Source organism: Protopterus annectens, chromosome 9.part0, assembly GCF_019279795.1.
Source record: "Protopterus annectens isolate FY-2018-M chromosome 9.part0, PAN1.0, whole genome shotgun sequence".
NCBI lineage: Eukaryota > Metazoa > Chordata > Ceratodontiformes > Protopteridae > Protopterus > Protopterus annectens.
The window spans coordinates 911,261,623-911,286,623 of record NC_056743.1 but is presented as its reverse complement, the minus strand read 5'-3'; the positions used below and the strand labels follow the sequence as shown (position 1 = coordinate 911,286,623).

The 25,001-nt window shown below is 38.2% G+C and overlaps 1 protein-coding gene across 1 annotated transcript in view; it reads left to right on the top strand.

The window, feature by feature from the left end:
* Positions 1-25,001, top strand: part of LOC122811661 (unconventional myosin-Ib-like) — a 1,027,360-nt gene that overhangs the window by 495,832 nt on the left and 506,527 nt on the right. Inside the window, exon 7 of the mRNA XM_044083653.1 lies at positions 20,032-20,095. Within this exon, the coding sequence (XP_043939588.1) occupies positions 20,032-20,095 (64 nt within the window). The remainder of the gene's footprint in view (positions 1-20,031; positions 20,096-25,001) is intronic.

The window sequence follows — 25,001 nt, the reverse complement described above, 5'->3', positions numbered from 1 at the left end:
GTGTTTCTGCATGTTTTTCTTTACTTGATTAATAAAATACAATATTAATGCCAGAAATATACAGTTTGGGTGTTGATTTGCGATGAGAATGGGCACAGATGGCTAAGTATTGATTTGTATTTGCAGCTGTATCATTATTGCATCTTTCTGTCAGCTTCTTCCACAAATGTCCCATTATGGAGTCTGATTCACTTTGCTGTACTGTCTTTTCAGAGCTATTTATGAGCAATGTGTTTGATTACTTATTAAATCATCTGTTCCTTGTTAAATCCTGCAAACCCTGTCTTTATCAACATCAAGAACAATGCTTTTCTTCCTTTTCCTGCTTTTTTGATCTTTAACTCTGCATTGGCGTATAGCTAGTATTTAGTGGCTACAGATATCGTAACTGGTTTCAGTGTCACTAACTTTTTCACTAGTAAAATCAGTATAAAACTATATTTGGTATAGCATCAGCTAGGAACTGATCAACAGTTTTACTACTTTCCAGAGGTGCAAGTATGCAGTTACTATATCAGGTGAATGTTGCTTTACACAGTAGGTAGTTACTAGAATAGGTACATGTTGCTTTACACAGTATGCAGTTGCTAGATCAGCTGCATGTTGCTTTACACAGTATCAGGTGCATGCTGCTTTACTCAGTATGCATTTACTAGATCAGGTGCATGTTGCTTTCAACAGTATGCAGTTACTAGATCTTCCTTTCACTGATTGCACTCATTAAACAGTAACATCTTGCAAGTCTTAAGCTTTTTTTCTCTTCTACTTCTGCCGTGATCAGCTGAATGATGATTGACTACTTGGCTGAATATTTTCCAGGACAGCATTTACTCTCCACTTCATAATAACCCTCTTATAGAATGGCCATCAAATGGAACTTATTTGCAGCCACAAAGAGGATTTAAGAAAGCAACCTGCTGCCTTTTATTGCTACTTTTCCTCCTCCTCTTCCTCTCTTTCCACACTTCAGTTCCCTTACCTGTATGCTCTGTTTACTTGACCCCCCTGCTCCCTTCAGTTCCTTTACCTGTATGCTCTGCTTACTTGACCCCCTCTGTTTCCTGCAGTTTGCTTATCTGTATGTTCTGTTTACTTGACCTTCCCCTGCTCCCTTCAGTTCCCTTACCTATATGTTCTGTTTACTTGCCTCCCTGCTCCCTTCAGCTCCCTTACCCGTATGCTCTACTTACATGACCCCCTCTGCTTCCTTTAGTTTGCTTGCCTATTTGTTCTGTTTACTTGACCTCCCCCTGCTCCCTTCAGTTCCCTTACCTATATGTTCTGTTTACTTGCCCCCCTGCTCCCTTCAGCTCCCTTACCCGTATGCTCTACTTACATGACCCTCTCTGCTTCCTTTAGTTTGCTTGCCTATTTGTTCTGTTTACTTGACCTCCCCCTGCTCCCTTCATTTCCATTACCTGTATGCAGTGTTTACTTGACCCCTCTACTTCCTTCAGTTCCCTTACCTTTATGTCTTGTTTATTTGCCCCCCTGCTCCCTTCAGTTCCCTTACCTGTATGTTCTGTTTACTTGCCCCCCCTGCTCTCTTCATTTCCCTTACCTGCATGCTCTGCTTACTTGACCCCCTCCTGCTTCATTCATTTTGCTTACCTGTATGCTCTGTTTACTTGATCCCTGTACTCTGTTCAGTTCCCTTACCTGTGTGCTCTCTCTACTTGTCCTTTCTGCTCCCTTCAGTTCCCTTACCTGTATGCTCTGCTTATTTCACCTCCTTTGCTTCCTTCAGTTTGCTTGCCTGTATGTTCTGGTTCCTTGACATTCCCCTGCTCCCACCAGTTCCTTTACCTGTATGCTGTGACTCCTCTGCTTCCTTCAGTTCCCTTTCCTGTATGTTCTGTTTAATTGCTCTCCCCCTCCCTTCAGTTCCTTACTTTGTCCCCCTCTGCTCCCTTCAGTTTGCTTGCCTGTATGTTCTGGTTACATGATCTCCCCATCCTCCTTTCAGTTCCATTACCTGTATGCAGTGTTTACTTGACCCCTCTGCTCCCTTCAGTTCCTTACCTGTATGCTCTGTTTACTTGACCCCTCTACTCCCTTAAATTCCCTTACCTGTATGTTTTGTTTACTTGACCCCTCTGCTCCCTTCAGTTCCTTACCTGTATGTCCTTATGTATTTCTTGAGTAAGGAAAACAGTTCGAGTCATAGTAATGGCTGTAATGTAGCAGACAGCAGGAAAAAACTGGAGTTGAAATGAATCTGTTTCATGTCGTGCTCCTGCTGCTGTTTTTTGGTTGGCACATACCTCTTAACTGTGCAGAGTTTTGTAGAATGTTCAAATTTTGCCTAATATTGTTGGTCTTTTCCTCATAGCATTTGTCGTTTTCGGGCAAATCATTGAAGATTGAAGTCACTAAATGATTACATGCATTAGAGTTTCAGATCTCATATCCTTCAGAAAACGCACACTAACACTAATACAAAAACACTTACATGGTATTTGATCTTTGCTATCCATTAATCAAGGTGCTTACAGATAGACATTCTTCCAATCAACCTACATGGCATTGGCCCTTTGCTATCCATTAGTGAACAGAAGGAGAATTGGAGCTCAGATATGCCCTGGCTGTCAGATGATATCAAAGCTTAAATGAAATCTAAAGATTAGGTTTGGAAAGCTTGGAAACAAGACCCATCTAAGGTACAACTCCATCACAATTTCTTTCCCCTAAGGAGATCCTCAGGAATAGCTACAAAAGCAGCTAAATCATTGTTTATTAGACAAAACAAATCACCTACTATACTAGATTAAAGCTTTTTGGAAAGAAATAAAGTGCTTAGCAGGTCCCACTACTCATTCCCTAACAAACAATGATAATAGTAATACTGTTCTTCCACTTAATAACCTTAAACATTATCACAGAATGACGAAATTTTCTTTTGTCTTCTTTAGAGGACCTCACTGATAGTTTATAACTCCATCTTCCATTGCTTTCAACCATCCAAGACTACCTCTGTCCTAAACAACATTACCACAACATTTCCTCCTAGCATCATTTTGTGCTACCTTACAATTTTTGACATCTCAGAAAAAGAAACTAAAGCACTACTACTAAAGCTAAACTACTCATGATCTAAATTCAGTCAGCTCCATCCACCTGTCTTCAGATTAACAGCAGAGAAAACGGCCAAATCCTTCACTCATATGTTTAATCTTTCACTCACAATTTGCACAGTTCCTATTCTTTTTAAACACACCATTGTAATCCCACTTCCAAAGATGACGCCCCCCCCCCCCCACTGACCCCAACTAAGGATTACCAACCAATGTCAAACCTCTATTCCATTTGAAAAATCTTTGAAAAATGACTATACAAGTAATTATTTAAACACACAAACAGCTATGACCTTCTGTGCATTGAATAACATGTTTTTAAGTATCCTGCCAGCTACTTTCACTGACACTGACTTCACTGGTAAGAACATAAATGATAGGTTGATTACTTGTACTGTACTTATTAATAGGACCGGAGCTTTTAAAACTGTTAATAATGAGCTCCAGCTTAATAAACTACAAAAAATAAACTTCAGGGATAGCAAGATAGTTTTCAAATCTAAACAGTAATTAATTCTCTGGCATTGCGACACTTAACATAGGAATCCTCCAAGGCTCAATATTAGGCTCCCTACTTTTCACTCTCTCTTTGTGAAAGATCTTCCACTTGAACTTCCACATCTCAGCATTGTCATATATGCTAATTATATTCTTCTTTTTGCTGAGTCTAAAAACACATTCTGACATACAGGCTAAATTATAGAACAATTTAACAGATCTCTGTAGCTTTTCATTAAACTCTTAATCATCCCCAAAGAAAATCAATTTAATGGCCTTTGGGTCAGTGCTATGAACCAGCACCCCACCGCTTCAAAGTAAAAAAAAAAGGATGTTCCTTCTACTGCCACACCAACCAGGTGACCATATGCATGACCCCCCGCCCCCAGCCATTCAGGTCCCATTTCTGTGCCCTGCCCCCAACCCTCTTTAACATCCATCCACAACCATATTTTATTTAAAAAAAAGCATTTCTTCTTTTAAACTGTAGAACATTTCAGTGCTTATGTTTTAGTTTAAAAAAAGAAAAAATATTTTTAAACTGTAGAAAACTGCTTGCTACAAATGTAGCAAATGGTTGCTACAGTTTATACCCTGCCAACACAGAGCACTACAGTGTTCAGGTTTTAGTAAAAACAAAATTTGATTTTTTTTTTTTTTTTTTTTTTACTTTTAAACTGTAGCAACTGTTTGCTACAATATAGGAAGCAGTTGCTACAGTTTAGACCACACACAGGTTGGTACTAGGCTATCTGCCCTAGGGCCTATACAAGCCTAGCCATAACAATTCCCTGGCTATTTCTTCCCACAGTATTTACTTCCCTGGACCCCTGTCTAGCAGGGCTCCTGATGTGATCCCTGGGGTGAATTTCCTATCTCCCATCCAATCATCAAGGTTCCCTTTGAAGAGGGCCAAAGAGGCACTCTGCTTGACATGTATGGGCAGTCTATTCCTGAGTCTGGGGTGTCTCTGGGTCAGGAACATATCCCTCTAGCATGTTTTGTTCATTGTGATGACAAGGTTTAGATCCCTGGAGCGTGTATTTCTGAGGGATTGGGATTTCTTTAAGTGTAGCATGTCCAACAGGTCTGGGTTTGACATGGCCTTGTATGTTAAGCAGAGATCGCCTTTGAGTAGACGATATGCGACAGAGTATAGGTGGAGATTTTTTGGACAGTCAGCATAGGACATCTGCTTTAGGCCTGTGATTCTTTTAGTGAGGTATTTCTGTGGCCTTTCCAGTTGTAGCAGATGTCTTGGGAGGTACATACCAAATGGGGCATTGTATTCTATAATGGGTCTAATGACGGATGAGTACAGTGGGACAATGACCTCCTTTTTTCTGGATGAAAAGTCCTTAGTGATGAGGTGTGCCACATAGAATGATTTCCTGACTATTGTGGCAATGTGGTTATCGAAGGTGAGACCACTGTCCACCTGTGTCCCTAAGTCTCCTATAGCAAACACATCTAATTCAAGTTCTAAGTAATCCAATACACTTTTATACGCCAAAAAAATTAATAAGAAGCAAAGCTTTCGGGTTAACCACCCTTTATTAGTACATAAAATTGAATGAATCTAAAAAAACATTTAAATAGGAACATGATTAAACCACATGATTCAGCCAGCCTAACAGAATCAACAAACAATTACATATTTAAAATACATCAAAATGACAGTACACAGAAATCTAAATTACTTTTAAATATCTGAAATTATTATGAATATATAAAAACACATATACAACCATAAGATACGTATCAAGAAAATACATATATATATATATATATATATATATATATATATATATATATATATATATATATATATGGACATGTATAAGCATATAACATATGTATAAGAAATATATAAAAAAATTCGTACATATAAATATGAAAGATACAATAAAACACATAGAACATATTAAAAGCACAAAAGTCATAAAACATAGAACATAAAAGACCATGCTTAATAAGTATTGGTATATTAATATAGAATCTAAATATTTTCTCTTTGTCTTTTAACAAAAACTGGTTTCAAACTAACTGCTACATTCAATCCAGGTTCTTGTTCTGCATCTAGTCTAATAATCCATTAAAGTTCTTTGAGCTCTAGTGCATTATTAGTATCACCCCCTCTCAAACCAAGATTAACTTCACAAATCACTCTAAACTTAAAAGCATGGCCTTCATTTTCCTTAATATGCTTACTTAATGCATTTGTCATAATCTCCCTTCTAATTTCAGATTTGTGTTCTATTATGCGCTCTTTCAACTTTCTAATAGTCTTACCTACATAGAAACTTGTGCATTTAACACAAGCCGCAAGGTAGACTATTTGACAGGTATTATAATTAGCTGAGCAGTCAAATTCAAATTTTTTCTTTGTTATAGGATGTTCAAATATATTTGAAGTATCAAATATGTCAACACAACATGTACAATTATAACATTTCTGCATTAAGTTTTTCTTTAAATAATTACCCTTTCCTTCTTTTTCTCTAAAATCCTTGTAGCATAATTTCTGTTTTAAATTTTCCATGTTCCTAAAAGAGAACTTCGGTTTTGATCCTAATAGCTCTTTTACCTCTGGCATAGCCAGCATTATCAACCAGTTTCTTTCTATAATGCTACAAACATCTCTTGTATGAGCATTATATGTAGTTACACATCTTACTACATCATTTTTATTATCTAACACATTCACTGATTGTCTATTATGAGCACTAAAGACAGGTTTATAGTCATTGCTTCTTTTCATTTTGACCTCATTGTATATACATTCAATAATTTGTGATGAATAGCCTAGCTTAATAAAGTCTTGCACCATACTTATTAAGCATGGTCTTTTATGTTCTATGTTTTATGTCTTTTGTGCTTTTAATATGTTCTATGTTTTATTGTATCTTTCATATTTATATGTATGAATTTTTTTATATATTTCTTATACATATGTTGCATGCTTATACATATCCTTATACACATATATATATATATATATGTATTTTCTTGATACGTATCTTATGGTTGTATATGTGTTTTTATATATTCATAATAATTTCAGATATTTAAAAGTAATTTAGATTTCTGTGTACTGTCATTTTGATGTATTTTAAATATGTAATTGTTTGTTGATTCTGTTAGGCTGGCTGAATCATGTGGTTTAATCATGTTCCTATTTAAATGGTTTTTTAGATTCATTCAATTTTATGTACTGATGAAGGGTGGTTAACCCGAAAGCTTTGCTTCTTATTAATTTTTTTGGGGTATAAAAGTGTATTGGATTGCTTAGAACTTGAATTAGATGTGTTTGCTATTTTGACTGTGATTCGTATATTGTGAACGTCAAAATATAGGGAACTTGCAGCCAGCCACAATTTGTAAGCATCTTACTCTAATTTCTCGATTTTTCAATTGGAAATAATGAGCACTCTAGTAAGAGGCTTACTCCAGAGAACTGATAATCCACTATTACAACCTTCGTATGTAAAATCCACCCAAGTGGCAATCGCTGGCCATGATGAAGGGGATTTTAGTAAACTACTGACTATTCTAGAGAAGAAAGTTCAAACATTCAAGCAGCTCCAATGGCAGCGATTAAGCATTTTAGCTTATTTGGAGCTACGTATAGTTCCGCGAGGCTTAAGTATTTTAAAGATGCCCTCTTATGGTAATACCTACATGGACTTGCTTGGACAGTGGCAACAGTTAAATCTGGAGTTGAGTGCAAATTATATGAAATTAATGAATAATTACTTTGAACCTATGGAGAAGAAATTGATAGAGGAAATAGACAAAATTGAAAATTACATCATTGGTTTGCCTTGCTTTGCGAACTGTAATATGCAATATCAAGCCTTCCTGGATCGAGTTCAAACATTGGATGCTAAACTCGAGTTAAAGAAAAAAGGCAAAATTCAGCGTGACCTAAATGACTATCGGAATGGTCACATTTTCTCCTGGCCGAGAAATGAAGGTAAACGAGGACAATTTGTTAATGTAAATAAGACTAATAATGAAAAAACAAAATTATCCACCAGAAATTTGGACCAGTTGGATACCTTTGAATCATTACAGGAATCCATGCTGGTTAATCAAGAAAATAATGTACTGGGTCCTTTAAACATAATATCAAATCAGCAGACTACTCCAAAGGAAGGGGCGGAAGTTACTGAAGTGTGTAGAAGTGAAGCAGGAAGTACTCCATCCGCCACAATGAACTTGCATAAGTTGGGGGATAGAACAGTATCAGGTGGCGCAAAAGAAAAGAACAAACAGACCAAAATCTCCTCTTTTTTACCCTTTCAGTTAAAGCAGCCGGAGAAGGACACTGTACAACCATCTGTACAAAGAGGTCGATCACATCAAAGAAGTACCTCGGGTCAAAGTGTTACCAGACAAACAATGCCGGCAATGAAAAGGAAAAACGACAGTCCTGCTACATACAGCAAAGCAGCGCGTCGTTAAATGAAGTGGAAGGAGTGCACACAGGTACTGTAAATTTATCAGCCGTTATGTTAATGTATGATCAAACAGAGCTACTCAGCAAGGGTATGAAATTCATTCCCTATGCTGAGGATAACATTGTACAAGCTATTATTGATTTAAGAACTTTTGCAAGAAATTTGACGTTAAAATTAATATTTAAGGGAAACAACCATGAATCACCAAAATGTAAAAAGCTGAGTACTTTTATTCCTCAGCCATATCCAGTTGTCCTTGCATTTACAAATGTAGTTGAAAGGGAGTTTAGACAATTATATTTAAGAACTGATAAGAAAAAATGTTATAATTTAACATATCGAGAATTTATGGCGTTACATGAACTTGAACAGAACAATGATATTGTAATTAAGCAGGCTGATAAAGGGGGAGCCGTGGTTATAATGGATAGGGTTAAATATTATGAGAATTTTAAGAGTTTTTTTATCAGATGTAGCAACTAGTTTTAAAGAACTATTTTAAAGAAATAATCATGAATGATGTGAAGAAATGTATAGCAAATGTAAACATGACAATTTATGAGTTACAATTAACTGAAAATATATCAATTGATCTTTATAATTATTTTATGGTACCCTGCCCTAGGATACCATGAATATATGGTATCCCAAAAATACATAAAGATTTGGCTGTTCCTCCACTTAGGCCAATTGTATCGGGCAGTGGCTGGATAACGGAACCATTTTGTAAATACTTACAGATGTAATTAAGTAAGTATTTAGTTAAACGTCCAAGTATATTAAAAAATACTGAAGATTTTTTAACTAAGCTATACACTTGGTATGAATCTAATACTGAAAACAACCTTTCTATTTGTGACCCTAGATATTGTTTCATTGTTTACAGTAATTCCAAATGACCATGGTGTGGATGCCATAAAAAGCTTTCTGAGCTCTGAGACATCCATACAAGCAAGGGAAATAAAAAATGTTTGTGTACTTTTAGATGTTGTGCTAACGAAAAATGTTTTTTTGTTTGATAAGAAATTCTATTTGCAATTGACTGGGGTAGCAATGGGCACGCCAGTAGCGAACACATACGCTAATTTAGTATTGTACCAATGGGAGAAACAATTTATCTTAAGTAATTATAACATACTCAATACCAAAGTTAAATTTTACAAAAGATTTGTTGATGATTGTTTCCTCATTTGGGATGGGGATGTAGCTGAACTGAACAATTATGTTAATTATTTAAACACGACTACGAACTTCTTAAAATTTAAAATGACTTACTCTGAAAAAGATATAACTTTCTTAGATATTAGATTGTATAAAAAAGAACATAGCATTCAAACAACAATCTATAAGAAAGAAGTGAGTGTCAACAGATATATCAGGAAAGATAGTATGCATCCACAGCATACTTTTAAGGGAGTACTTAAAGCCCAATTAATCAGGGCAAGTAAATTGAATACAGAGGATGTTAACTTTATAATTCAGGCAGATGAAATGGTGCAAGACTTTATTAAGCTAGACTATTCATCACAAATTATTGAATGCATATACAATGAGGTCAAAATGAAAAGAAGCAATGAATATAAACCTGTCTTTAGTGCTCATAATAGACAATCAGTGAATGTGTTAGATAATAAAAATGATGTAGTAAGATGTGTAACTACATATAATGCTCATACAAGAGATGTTTGTAGCATTATAGAAAGAAACTGGTTGATAATGCTGGCTATGCCAGAGGTAAAAGAGCTATTAGGATCGAAACCGAAGTTCTCTTTTAGGAACATGGAAAATTTAAAACAGAAATTATGCTACAAGGATTTTAGAGAAAAAGAAGGAAAGGGTAATTATTTAAAGAAAAACTTAATGCAGAAATGTTATAATTGTACATGTTGTGTTGACATATTTGATACTTCAAATATATTTGAACATCCTATAACAAAGAAAAAATTTGAATTTGACTGCTCAGCTAATTGTAATACCTGTCAAATAGTCTACCTTGCGACTTGTGTTAAATGCACAAGTTTCTATGTAGGTAAGACTATTAGAAAGTTGAAAAAGCGCATAATAGAACACAAATCTGAAATTAGAAGGGAGATTATGACAAATGCATTAAGTAAGCATATTAAGGAAAATGAAGGCCATGCTTTTAAGTTTAGAGTGATTTGTGAAGTTAATCTTGGTTTGAGAGGGGGTGATAATAATAATGCACTAGAGCTCAAAGAACTTGAATGGATTATTAGACTAGATGCAGAACAAGAACCTGGATTGAATGTAGCAGTTAGTTTGAAACCAGTTCTTGTTAAAAGACAAAGAGAAAATATTTAGATTCTATATTAATATACCAATACTTATTAAGCATGGTCTTTTATGTTCTATGTTTTATGTCTTTTGTGCTTTTAATATGTTCTATGTGTTTTATTGTATCTTTCATATTTATATGTATGAATTTTTTTATATATTTCTTATACATATGTTATATGCTTATACATATCCTTATACACATATATATATATGTATTTTCTTGATACGTATCTTATGGTTGTATATGTGTTTTTATATATTCATAATAATTTCAGATATTTAAAAGTAATTTAGATTTCTGTATACTGTCATTTTGATGTATTTTAAATATGTAATTGTTTGTTGATTCTGTTAGGCTGGCTGAATCATGTGGTTTAATCATGTTCCTATTTAAATGGTTTTTTAGATTCATTCAATTTTATGTACTGATGAAGGGTGGTTAACCCGAAAGCTTTGCTTCTTATTAATTTTTTTGGCGTATAAAAGTGTATTGGATTCCCTAAGTCTCCTGTCACACTTTCAGTGTTTAGTGTACTGCCACCTATGTGGTAATTCATGGGTACATTACTTGTTTTTCCCAAAGGGGATAACTATACATTTCTTGGCATTGAGCTTGAGCCCTTGGCTCTGGCACCAAGCATCTGTTTCTGTAAGGCCCTTTTGTAGAATATCCACATTATTTGGGGATTCAATAATGGCTCCCAGTTTGCAGTCTTCTGTGAACTTTGTTAGCCAGAGTCCCTTAGTCTTGGCCTGTACTTCAGAGAAGTAGATACCAAACAAGAGAGGTCACAGGACTGAACCCTGAGGTGCTCCACTTGTCACTTGTCTGGAGCTGGATTTGGAGTTGGCTACTTTTACAGTGTGGGTTTTGTCAGTAAGCCAGTTGGCAACCCATCGAGTGACATAGGGATTAATGTCCAGCTTAGTAAGTTTATTTATGATTCTAGAGTGGAGAATGGTGTTGAAGGCCTTGGCAAGGTCCAGATAGGCTGTATGGACCACCTTACCCTTGTCCACAGCTCTGGAGACTGATTCGAAGAAGTCGATCAGGTTCAGGAGACAAGATCAGCCCTTCACAATCCCAAACTGTGTGGGGTCCAGTGTTTGAAAGTTGCCAATGTCTTTGTTTATAAGTTCCATGATAATACATTCCATGGCCTTGCAGATCAGGCTCGTCAGACTGATGGGGTGGTAGTTCCTGGGATCCAAGTTGGATCCCCCCTTGTGGAGTGGGATAACTGTAGCTGTGCACCATTCAGTGGGCATGAAGCCTGAGGTGAGGCTATGATTAAACATGACACTTAGATGAGGTGCCATTTCATTTTGTAGTTCATGTAGTACACAACCTGGGATATTGTCTGGTCCCATGGATGCTGTATTCTTAGCTTTGGAGACTGCGTTTTTTACCTATGTGGCCATTATTACCAGAATTTGGCAATCTTTTGGTATTGAGATGGGCCCTTTAGGGGGTGAGAGGGGGGTGAGGTTTGCACTAAATCCATCTGCCAGGATATTGGCAATATCCTTGGGATCAGTATATTTAATGCCATTCTGTTGTAGCTCAGAGCAGATCTGAGCATTGCCATTTAGATTCTTGACATAGCTATAGAATGCCTTGTGGTTGTCTTTGGAATCTTTGACAATTTTATTTTCGTAACTAGCTTTGGAGGATTTTGTGAGGGATCTCAGCTTCTTACTGAGGCTGGTAAGGGAGTTTTTTGCATCCTGAGATTTTCCTCTTTTCTGCAGCAGTTTCTTCCTTTTGTTGTAAAGTTTGTTTATGGCAAGGGACCACCAAATTGGCTTCCTTTTTTTGGAGGAGAGTGTCTTGGTTCTGTTGGGGATGGCATGATTCATGCACAAGTGAATGTGCTCATACAGTGCCTCAGTGTAGAATTCAGCAGTCGAACTTTCAGTTCCTGTCTGCATGGGTGTCATGAAGTTTGTCACTTCTGACTTGAGTAGCATGAAGTTGGCTTTGGAGAATTTTTTTTATGGAGGTTTCCTTACTGGGGGGTGGGGGTGGGATGTGGATGTCAAGGGTGATTAGCTTATGGTCAGACCTGACCAACAAGAGGGTGACCAAAGGTGCGGAACATCGATTTCCCATGTTGGTAATGACCAGGTCTAGGATATTGGAGCCCCTGGTGGGAATAAGGATTAGTTGATCCAGAGTGTTGGAATTTATGAATTCCAAGAACCATTGGGCGAAGGTGTTGGTACACGAGTAGTTCTCCAAATTAATGGCAGGGTAGTTGAAATCACCCAGTATTAGGATGTTTGGTTGTATCTTAATATTTTCCAGAATGTTTAGAAAGGTGTAGTGAAAATCTTGGGGCATGGTGGGGTCTCTGTAGCAAGCTACAATTTGGATTGCAGTCTTACCTAGTGTTAGCTGCACCTGGAGAATTTCAGACACATTGTGTTGGGTAACTATCCTGGTGTTGTGAATATCCTTGGTGAATATGGACACTCCTGCACCTTTAGTGTTTCGGTTTTGGTTTGGTGGCCGAAAAGTGTGGTAAGAGTTGTAGCCTGGTATTGCAGGGGTGCTCCCTGGAGCCTTGAACCAGGTCTCAGTTACTGCACAGATATCAATGTTCTCCATTTTTAGGAGTGCCTCGAGAGAGTGCATTTGGAGGTATAGACTTCTAGCATTGAGTAGCATTACTTTCAGATTTTGCATGCTTGTACCTGTTAAGGTGGTGGTTTTGTCCTTTGAACTTTGCCTAAAAAAGGCACTATAGAGGTGGCAAGAGTCTTATCCAGTAAACTGAATCACAGGGGCGACAGGTGCAGACCATCTCTGCAAAGCATCGTGGTCTGTTGATCATGTCATCCCAGGCAGACCAATACCGGATCCCCTTTGAATGACACCAGAAGCTTAGCCAATTGTTGAAGTCAATCATTTTTTCCTTATACTGTGGTATCATTCTGGGCGAAGGTAGGATGCTACTCAGGGGTAGGGTCATACCTACCTGGGCCACATGATCCGAGAGCTCTTCCATGTCTCTTTTCATGTAGTCCAGGGAGGAATGTCTCACATCATTCACTCCAACATGGACAATGACAGAGTCATATTTGTGGAGTGACTTGAGTGCATGTGTTATGTGGCAGATCCTGGCACCTGAAAGGCAGCTGACTGTAATTTTCTCCTTGTTCAGCCTGGTGAGTGGGACATCAGTGTGCCTGACTATAAAGTCACCTATGACTAAAGTGTTGGATACATTGTCTTGCCTTAGGGGCTGTTGTTGGGTGGCACACTGGTGTTGTGAACTATGTGACGCTTTGGCTGTGATTGGTGTTTGTTTGCGTTTCAGCTTCAGAGGTCCTTGTTGCTTGGGCAGGTTACTGTTAAGGGCCTCCACATATGTGGGTTGAGTGTTGCTATGTGTGGGTGTTGGTGCTGTGGGTTTTGAAGGGCTATGTGTTGCTTGAGGTGTAGTGCAGGTGTTAACCTTCTCCTCTTGACTGTCTAGCACAATCTTGGGTGGAGAGAGCTTTGCTTCCAGTTTGGCTATGTAAGTGCATCTCTTGCAGGTTGGAGTGTTGGGTGGTAGGAAGAGAGGGTTGTCTGTATACTTAAGGCAATTGCTGCATTGGCCCTGTATGCCCAGATTCACCAGGTGGACAGAAGAAATTACTGGAAGCTGACCCTTGGACATGCCTGGTTTGGTCCTTTTTTTTTTGTAAAGTACAAGAGCTGTTTTCCCCTACCTTAGCAAGGTACTTTGCAATTATAGACTGCTTAGTGCCTACAATTGATTTTTCCTTATTAACAAGGAGAGTTGAGTGGTTGTGTCAGTTTAAGGCTTCCTAGTGCTTTCCAGCAGGTTTTAATGCAAGTGCTAGTCAGAGGGATGCTTAAGGTAAGATGAAAAAAAAATGGTTTATCCTAAACACTGCAGTGTGCACTAGAGGAGTTAGATGTGAAAGTAGGTAACTTAAGTTTTACCTGTCTAAAAAGTTAAGTTTTATTAGAGAGTCAATATTTTTAAAACAGCAAGATAGATTGAAAGGGGGTGGTCACGTCTGGATTCTGGTAGTATGGAATACAGTAGGATGGGCAATAAATTTAAATAGTTGAAGGGGAATGATTTCACAAAATGATAATTTTGTACTTACTCACACAAGCCAGTAAAAACAGAGAGGAAATGAGATATATGGTCAAATTAACATAAGGAGAAGGCAACTGGAAAGACAGTGGTGTTTAAGAACACTACAGTAACCGAGTGGGAGGGCGGGGAAAAAAATTTCTGCCTGACTCACAAGAGACATACAGATAGAGCTGCGGTGGTCTCTTTTCAAGTTTTAATATGCAGTTGAAAGCAGAATACAAGTAAAACACAAGGTAAATAAAACAAATCACAATATTCAAAGTAGAAAAAGGCAATAAAGTAATACAACAAATAAAAAGCAAACTAACCTTTCCTTCACAGCAAAGTGTAGCAGAGTCTGGATGAGCCTTTCTAGCAAAGCTCTGAAATGTTTTATTTTACCCCTTAAATAGAAGGTTTAGTTCCTAGCTACACCCCTTAATTGACCTGCTCTAGTGACCTGTACATAAACATCAGAGACCTCTCAAACACAAACACAAGCACAACTCACATAGTACATCCTCTGCAGAACATAGTACACACAATATATCACACACCAGTGTCTCACCAGTCAAGCCCCTAAGGCATAACACAAAAACAAACACCTTAGTCATAAGCGACTCAATTGTGAGACACACAGATGTTCCTCTCACCAGGTTGGATAAGGAAAAAGTCACAGTCAGCTGTCTCTCAGGTGCCAGGATCTGCCATATCACACACACATTCAAGTCTCTCAATAACAGGTACTGTTATGACTCCATTATAGTCCATGTTGGTGTGAACAACTTGAGACATATCTCACTCGACTATATGAAGAGTGACATGACTGAGCTCTCTAATTATGTGTCTCAGGCAGGTATGTCCCTAGCCTTAAGCAGCATTTTACCTTCACCTAAGATGATACCTCAGTACAAACAAAAAAATGGGGAACAGAATCAAACTGAGCAGGTCAAATCTGGTTCAATAACAAGTTCAAAAGTAGCAAGTAAAACAAAAGAACCAGCTAACACAACACTGTATAAAACACTTGTTTAATCTAAAAAATAAAAACAGTAAAAAGTATATAAGAGATGAGTGCTTTTACACTAAAAGGTGCTTCATCAGATCTCGATGGGTCACTAGCTCAAAGGACCTTAACCTGGTATGTGACATCAACAGAACTTGCTGGAAAGACAGGTTTGTCTCAGAGAGGTTGCCCCACCTTTGGAACAAGCTTCCTATTCATGTTAAACAAAGCCCTCGCTGGTCCTATTTAAGAATAATTTGGATGATTGGATGGGTAACTGGAAATTCACCCTGGGAGTTCCACTTGTATTCTTTTTAGACAGGGGCAATAGGTGCTGATTTTAGTGTCTGCTTGTAAGGGTCCTGGGGCCGTTAGCCTAGTAACTTCATATGATCTTTTGAAATCCTGTTCATAGACCTGAAGACTAACAAGAAATATTTTTTAAATGTTTTTAAATAATTGAACTGACATTCAGTTTAACATGCAATAATAAATATTTAAAAATGCAGAATGTGGATTATGGTCCTTAAGTTTTGAAATACTATTCCAAGTCACATTTGTGTTGCCAATATATATGAATGCATTTGGTTTTGGACTGTTAGCTGATGTTAACCTAAAGAAAGTGAGCATAAGTGGACACACAACCGTGGCTCCACTGTACTTACCTGTGTCATGAATACTCCCATAAGAGTGAATGAGTGTATACTGAAATGCTGACATTCACTTTTTTCTCCTAGTGTAAAAATTAACTTGGCAGAATGATTCTACGAATTACCTTACCAAGTAAATGTGGAGCCATAGATATTTCTGGGGGGCAACTGATGGCTAATTAGTGTTAGCCACTCCCCTAGCCTGCCACATTAGCCATGCATCTTCCTCAGTGAGTGTACTCTCTATGCTAAGGACACTGAGAGTGGAAACCCATAATGGTAGAATGGTCTCTGAATCAGAAAGGCTTACCATGATACAGGAACTTTCCAAGATGATGCTTCAACATTGTAAAAAGCTTGTCTGAATCTCAGGGTATGTTTGGATAATACTGCTCATTTGATCTTTTGTCAAGTGTGTGAGCAGCACATGTGCTAACTGTCATGACTTACTGCTACTAATCCTATTAATTTGCTGCTGCCTTGTGCTTTTTGCTTTACTGATCCACGAGTGTTTTTTTTTTTTTTCTTTTTTTCATTCTATGTAATTTCTGAAAAAGGACCAGTGTACTGGTCTAGTCTACAAGAAAACAATAAATTACATTTACATCTCCCATTCTACCACAGTGCATTTGAGAAACAGACCCTGCAGGGTTTTATTATTAAAACAGGGTATTTAAAATTGAAATACTTTGTGTTATGTTAATCAGAAAAGCTTAGGTAATGTGAGAAATGACGTTGTTTTCATCTTTTGGGTACAACCAGCTGTACATACAAAATTATTGCTGTCAGGAGTCTTGATGAGCAAATGTGCACCCTTGTCCTACTTACTTTTAATAAACCCAAGAAATGTAATCTCACCTTTGCTGTCTGCACATCTCCATTTAGTTGATAATAGGGTCATCTATCCTAACATTCTCTTCATGAAAAATGGTGTTTGATGTATCTTTTAAATGTATATCCATGTTAAAGATATGCTTCCTGTTAAAGTCACTCTCCAGTTCAAGGCACCTTCATACTAAAGGCATGTTTTTGTTGAAGGTATATCTCTGTTGGAGGCACTATAGTTAATGGCAGTGCCTGTTATTAAAGGCATGTCCCTGCTAAAGGCGCATCTCTGTCCTGTTAAAGGTATGTCCCTGTTAAGGATGTGCCAGCCTGGCTCCTGGCACTGTGCAGTTGCTGATCTTATCATAATGCTGGTTAGTTGCCATTTGTATTTTACTTTGTCATTTTTTTAATGATTTGCAGTTGTGCTAGACCTCCTTTCCCCAGGTTGATCTAATTAGGTAGGTGTAATTATTATTTAAGCAGGCATACACTAGTATACACTTTACTGTGGTGAATGATGATTGAAAATGGCATGTTTCTTAAGTTCTTGCAATGGCCACATGCATACAAAATGTCACCAGCTAATTATGTATTTACCTTTTTTCTCATTGCTTTCTACCAATCATCATCCTACAGTTGTTTGCCCACTTGATCCTTGTGGAATGAGATCTAATCACAAGAATCCATCATCATTTTTTTTCTACTTTTTGTGCAGCAGCACCTCTACAGTAGCTCACATGCACACTCACAAATGTGAGGTCCCACTAAACATCATGTCTTTCAAATGTACCTCATTATGATGAATGTTCCTCATTTTGATTTTTTTAAATGTCTGTGCTCCTTGCTGTTTCACTTTGAAAGGGTCTGTCACACATTCACGCCTAAGATTTTTAAACTGATATCTATGGTAAATAATACTAAATCTCATTAATTCATCAAAAGAATATTTTTACATATAAATTAACATATTTTCACCACTCTGTGAGCTTCCTAGTTGAAGTACTTAGTAAGCTATAAGTATGTGTTCCACATTTTTCCCATTTGTTCCACATTATGATAGGAGACAGAAGGACTTGAGAGACACGATAAGTCTTTCTTTGTGGGTGTGGGCATTCCTGCACATGTCACAGTAAAACAACCTTATGAAAGCAGCTTGGTCAAGTAATGTCTATGTCTGTGGCTCTGTGACTCATGCTATGCTTTCTGTATACCCCACATTGAAGAGGGCTAGATGCCTCTCTCCCCCCAGGAAGGGAAACTGCCACTAGCTGCTTCCTGCCACTCACTGTCTCTCTTTCTCTCCCCGGCTCCTTTAGTTCTTCAGCACCTATTTGATCTTTGGGTCAATGGGGTTGTAGTTGGAGCTCCATCTCTCCATGTCATAGAGCCAGGCACTAGTTAATTATTTAACGAAGTTTGCCCATGTCTACCTTTACCTAGACATTTCCATAATAGCAAGTTGATACATACTTTTTTTGTCAGATTCCAATCTTTTATTATTTTTATTTATTTATTAAGCAAGCTAACTCACTCAGCACAAATGCCTCTTTTCATGGTAACATGCAAGCACCACTCAGTTAACTGACTTGCTCAGATTCATGCAGATTGCAAATGGAGAGTGCCAAAATCAAACTCAGAATTACAGGACAACGCTTGTTTATTGGCTCATAGCTACAACAATTCTGTGTTTAAACTGCCAGTTGGTGAAACAGGCCCCAAAGTAAGCCTGCTTAAATGCAATCACATTCATTCACATTGGGGATCTGCAGATAGGATCATTTGGCTGCAAATGTGTAAAAGAAAAGTATTTATTGGAGAAACTATAGATGTTCCAATTGATTTTACAGTTTAACATCTAGACAGTATTGCATCTAATGAGAACAGTTACTGGTATGTCCTAGTGGCAACTCTCCTCCTTCCTTCTGTAGTAATGCAGTATTTCTGGCATATGTGGACCATATTCTAGTTTCTGTTCATCAGTGCTACATCCATGCTGAGGTCTTAAGAGTGCTCCGCTGGGCCCATAAAATAAAGCCGGATCTGTTAAGAACATTTCCGAAAGACAAATTAAAAGTCTGAACTGCTGAAATTATTTTTGCTGTCTCCATTAAAAGTAATGATGTTCACTACACAAGTTTTTGCTGCTAGTATACCTCAGAAGATCTTGAAATATAAAACCTATTAAAATAGTCCTGCTGTACAAAATAAAGATCTAGCATTCTGCATCAACTCAGAAAATTTATAACATTATCAATTTAAGTAAATTGCATTTATTACTGCAGAGGGAATATTGTAAAATACAAGTAAAGCAGAGTGTAAATAGTACACTCCAGAATCAATTAAAACAAAACCTTTTGTGGGGTGGGACCCTCTTGCTCCTCTCCTACCCCTAATCTTAGTGTATTCTGTCGATTTTGATTGTCAAGATCCCTTTTCCTGGGGCTATGTGACCTCAGAGTTAGAATGCTTTAGTATCAGTGTAGGAGAAATTCAGGATGGCTAATTCCTGGACAAAAGCAATGATGCAGTCACATATTTGTAACTCATTTTTAATATTAGTTTAGAATTATGATTTGTGTACTGTTTGCAGACACATACGTTTTAGTAACTGTGACTCGGCAGGCATACTTCTTTAGGTCAATAACAAGTTCTACAATTATAGGATCTAATCTCTTACTGCAGAAATGCATCAAAAGATTAGAAGAAACAGGAAAGTTTACTGCAAGTACATATATAAAGTTTGACACTGTTGATCTTATCAAGATTTTACACTTTTTTCGACTTCTCCATTCCATTATGTGTATTTCTGTGTATTCCAACTCAGGCTGATATCATGGGCCCCTTTCAGGCTCTCCCTATTTGTTGTTCTTATAGTGGGAGTAATTATGTTTACTTATTTTACATTGCTTCCACTGGGACATTTTGTTTTCTTGTGCTTTCAGTGTTTTTTTGTACTCATGGAGAGGTAGTTATGTATTACGTTCCCTGCTGAAGCAAAAGTCACTATGTTTATGTATTATTTTTATTATTATTATTAAATTAACCTTTACCCCTCTTCTCCCTAGTGTTTAGGAGTTATTTTAATTGCAGTATTTCTTTTTTATTTATTTAAAGGGAAAATATATGGACATTGAGTTTGACTACAAAGGTGAACCTCTGGGCGGAGTCATTAGTAACTGTGAGTATCAATTATTGTGGGTACAAAAGTCTTGAATAGACACAGTGGAGTAACCCTGTAATGTGCATTATAGTATATGTTAAACTACCAAAGGTCTGCATAAAACAAAAACGAGTATCCCTGGAGGATGCTACACATTTAGCACATTCTGACTAACATTTCTTGACTAGCATGGTATAAGATCTTCTTCTGAACTAGAGGCAGGCGTTCTTGCAGAGAAATTGCTTGTGCCTGTCTGAGTTTAGGGATACAGCTTTTTACTGGACCAGAGACTGTGTGGAGCTGTACAGTAAAAATATCAGGTAGCTGATTATGCCTTGTTTCTTGGGTTTACGGTTTCTTGCTATGCTTTATTCAGTTTCAGTAGTAAAGGTGGACTGAAACAAGGAGAAATAACATGTAACTTAGGTGTGAACATATAGCTCATTTCATCTTTTATGTTAGTACACGTAATTAGACTGAGATGTGCACTTAAACTCCAGTCCTCTTTGGAGTTAAATATGATCTGAATTGTGTTGCTATAAACTTATGAATGCTGAATGAACTAAGACTTGCAGAGAAAAGGTAATTTCTGGCTCTTGCATGCTAGTGTGAGGTGCCTATACATCTGTGATTCAGTGAAACTGTTCACATTTGTACATTGCAAGGCTTCTGTTAATCACTCAATGTTTCACACAGTTGAAAACACATTTCTAATTTGTATTCTAAACTAGAGTCACTGGTCTCCTGGAATATGCTGTCTGTAATCTGTGTTGCATCCTATAAAAGGAAAAATAGGTCAACTGGTATAAATATAATCTGTTCATGCAGATTTGCATATGGTGAAGGGTTCAAGGTACAACAAGTACATAGATATCTTATACTATCACCACAGATAAGGGTGGTGTTTTGGGTACTAAATAGCAACAGGTTATGTATATTTTTTATGTCTCACTCTTTCCATTTTGGACATTGTTAATATCCATTGATTATAATTTTTTGTGGAAGCAGTTCACAGCTTACTTTCCTACAAGCCAATCTAGCTGTCCTGGGGCTTGTCTGATGATACAAGTATTACAATACGCTGAAGCACAGCTACTTGTACTGAGGTTCTCAGAATGTTCTGTTTACTGACCCAAAGGACTCTTGCGGTACACACATTTTGAACTTGTTAACAACCCTGATATCTAAAATATTGAGGTCTGGACAGAAATATGGTTCACTCTTGGCTTTGATAGTCACCTGCCTTTGGGTACAATACACTGAAAGCTCTAATACAATTCTTCTGTAAAGGCTTCTGGTGTTCTATAAAGAGGATTGTAATATAGTACTTAGCAAAGAATACTTGGAAATGGTATTCGACTTAGAAGACTTCAGTAATTTGATGCCTACAGAAAGCTGTAATATGGTTCTTGCCATATAACAGTGTAAAGTAACCTTTATGGATTGTAATAGCATTCTTCACACAGTGCTGTCCACAGAGGCCTGTAAAATACTGCTGCCCGTAGAGAGCTATAATGTGGTGTTTTTCACTTTAAGTTGTACAACTAAAGAAGTTACAGGACTACGCTATCCATTCTTCCATGGCAGGTTACAATGCAATACTCTCTACAGAAGGGCATTTTGTGGCTGTTACCACAGAAAGCTGTAAATTGAAGTTGTCCAAAGATAGTTATGACATGCTACTAACCAGAGAACACTATTATCTGTGGAGTCATGTGGAAAGATGTTCTGCAGTATTCTTGCAATATTCAACACAGTCTGTAGTGTGGTATGGCCTAAAGAAATCTGACATGTAGCACTCAAAACAGGAAATAACCTCCTCAAAGAGACCAGTCAACAGTGGACTCTCCCAGAGTTTTTTGCTGTGACCTCTCCTGTTTGGCATCTACTTTTCTGAAGTAAAAGCCAATACCAAAGGGCTCTGGCTGACTAAGTTTGCAGATGACTGCAAGCAGTCATTGAATCCCCAAATGACTTATCCATCTGGCAGGTAGGTTTGTCTCAAATAAATAACTAATGTCAAAAATCATGGACTGAAATTAAATGCCAAAAGATACATTATTGTATTCTTTGTGAAGTCATCTACCTCAGGGAACTACCACATTACCAATACACTTGTAAGAGCTGACCCATTTGTTTAGGACAGTAGCATAGCTAGGGTGGGCCAAAATGTGCAATTGCTCTGGGAACAAAGTGTTGGAGACATGGTCAGGCAATCCCGATATCAAATGCAATGCCAGCTTTTAAAAGACGGTATTGCATTTGTGGGCAAACCTGTGTTCTATAGTGCCCCATGTGTGGTCTAAGCTGTAACAGCTGCTTGGTAAATTATAGCAAACAGTTTGGTACAGTTTATAGGTTAATTAACTAAAATCTGAGAGCTGTAGTGCTCTGTGCAGGCAGGGTATAAACTGTAGGAAATGTTTGCTACATTTGTAGCAAGCAATTTGCTAAAGTTTATAAGAAGAATTTATTTATTTAAAAAAAGGGAGGGGGGTCGGGGGCAGGGCACAGAAATGGGGCCTGAATACCTTTGCAGGAGGGAGGGGGCATGTTGTATATCTGGTTAATAGAAGGAATGTCATTTTTTGGTCTTCAGTGGAAGAGCTTGAAAGGGTATAGATCTGTAGATCAGGTTAATGCAAATACAGAAAATTTTTTTTTTTTTTTTTTTTTTTTTTGCTGTGAGGGGGTGGTGCATTGGTTCATGGTACTGGCACAGAGCATTGACTGAGCCAGCTATGCTTCTGGTTCAGGATTTTGGACAGTGACCTAACTTTTGATCAACTTGTGTCTAGTGTTGTAAGAAAGCCCTTCTGTATTGCACAGCTTATAAACAAAGGGATTATGTCTAGATATAGGATATACCCTGACCCTGAGCAGCATCTTGCCCTCACCAAGAATGATACCACAATACAAAGACAAGATGATCAGCTTTAACAATTGGCTCAAGTACTGGTGTCATTCTAAGGGGATCCAATGTCTGTCTGCCTGGGATGATATGTTGGACAAGCCACGCTGCTTCGCAAGGGATGGCTTACACCTGTCACCACTGGGCTTCCGGATATTGGCTAAGGCTCTTGCCACCCCCATAGTGCCTTTTTTAGGCAAGGCTCAAAAAACAAACCCACCTCCTTAGAAAACAAAAATGGAAAAAACTAAGGGTAATGCTGCTCAACGCCAGAAGTCTAAATCTCAAGATGCAGGCACTTGATGCACTCCTCAGCATGGAGAACATTGACGTCTGTGCAGTAACTGAAACCTGGTTCAAGACTCCTGAGAGCACCCCAGCGCTACCAGGCTATACCTCGTATCATGCTTTTCGGCCCCAAAACCCAGGCCGAACCACAAAGGGAGGGGGAGTGTCCATATTCATAAAGGATACCCACACCTCCAGGTTAGTAGCAACACATGAAGCATCAGAGACCATACAGGTGCAACTAACCATAGGCAAAACTGCTATACAAATGGTAGCATGTTACAGACCACCCTCCCAATCTCAAGAACCCCACTCAGCCTTCCTGAAGACATTGGAGGATATGAATGTATCACAAAATACCATCATACTGGGAGACTTCAACTACCCAAACATAGATTGGGTACATTATTCTAGCCCTAATACCCTAGCCCAAAGGTTCCTGGAATTCATAAATTCAAATGCACTGGAACAACTAGTCACCTCTCCCACTAGGGAGATAATATACTAGACCTGATCATCACAAACATGGGGACAAAATGCTCCACACCGGAAGTATACCCCTCACTAGTGAGATCTGACCACAAACTAATCACCCTGGATATACATATCCCACCTCCACCCCAGCACAAAAGACCACAGTGAAAAACTTCTCAAAAGCAGACTTCACTCTTCTTAAGACTGAGATGGTATCCTTTAAGCCCACTGTGCCAGTGGATACCACATCCCACAATGCCGAATCCTTCACAAATGCTTTCTATGGACATCTCCAAGAATGCATGGATCATGCAATCCCAAACAAATCCAAGTCCCTCTCCACCAAATGTAAGCGTCCTGTCTGGTGGACCTCAGCCATAAACAAATTGTATAATAAAGAAGGAAGCTACTGCGTCAGAGCGAAATCCCATGAAGGGAAGACATCTCTGATCAACATTAGCAGAAAACTACGTTCTCTCATAAAACATCCAAGGCAAACTTTGAGAGAAAAATCGCTAAGGACACTAAAGATAACCACAAAGCCTTCTTCAGCTATGTTAGAAACCTGGAAACCCTCAAATATGCTCAGAGTTGGTTCACAACAACAAAAATACACTGAACCCACAGATATTGCTAACATTCTGGCTGACAGGTTCAGTGCAAATTTCTCCCTCCTTCACCCCCAAAAGAAGAAATACTTATCCCAGCTGAATGTAATCTCCCTGTCATCTCAGATGTCCAAGTGAGAACCGCCCTAAACAAAGCAAAAAACACAGCATTAATGGGACCTGACGGTATCCCGGGGTGCGTGTTACGTGAACTCCAAGAGGAGCTAAACCCACACATAAAAATGCTATTTAACCTTAGCCTTACTTTGGGATATGTACCTGAACACTGGCGTACAGCAACAGTGGTCCCACTCCACAAGGGGGGTGCCTCCACAGACCCTGGAAACTACCGCCCCATAAGCTTAAATAGCCTGGTTTGCAAAGCTATGGAAAGAATCATTATGGAACTCATAAACAGAGACATAGGGGACCTACAGACACTTGACCCCACCCAGTTCGGCTTTGTAAAGGGCAGATCCTGCCTTTTAAACCTGGTTGACTTTTTCGAAACAGTCACTAGAGCCATTGATGAGAGCAAAGCAGTCCATACAGCATACCTGGACTTGGCTAAGGCCTTCGACACAATACCCCACTCAGGCATCATAGATAAGCTAAACAGCTTAAAAGTAAACCCTTATGTCAC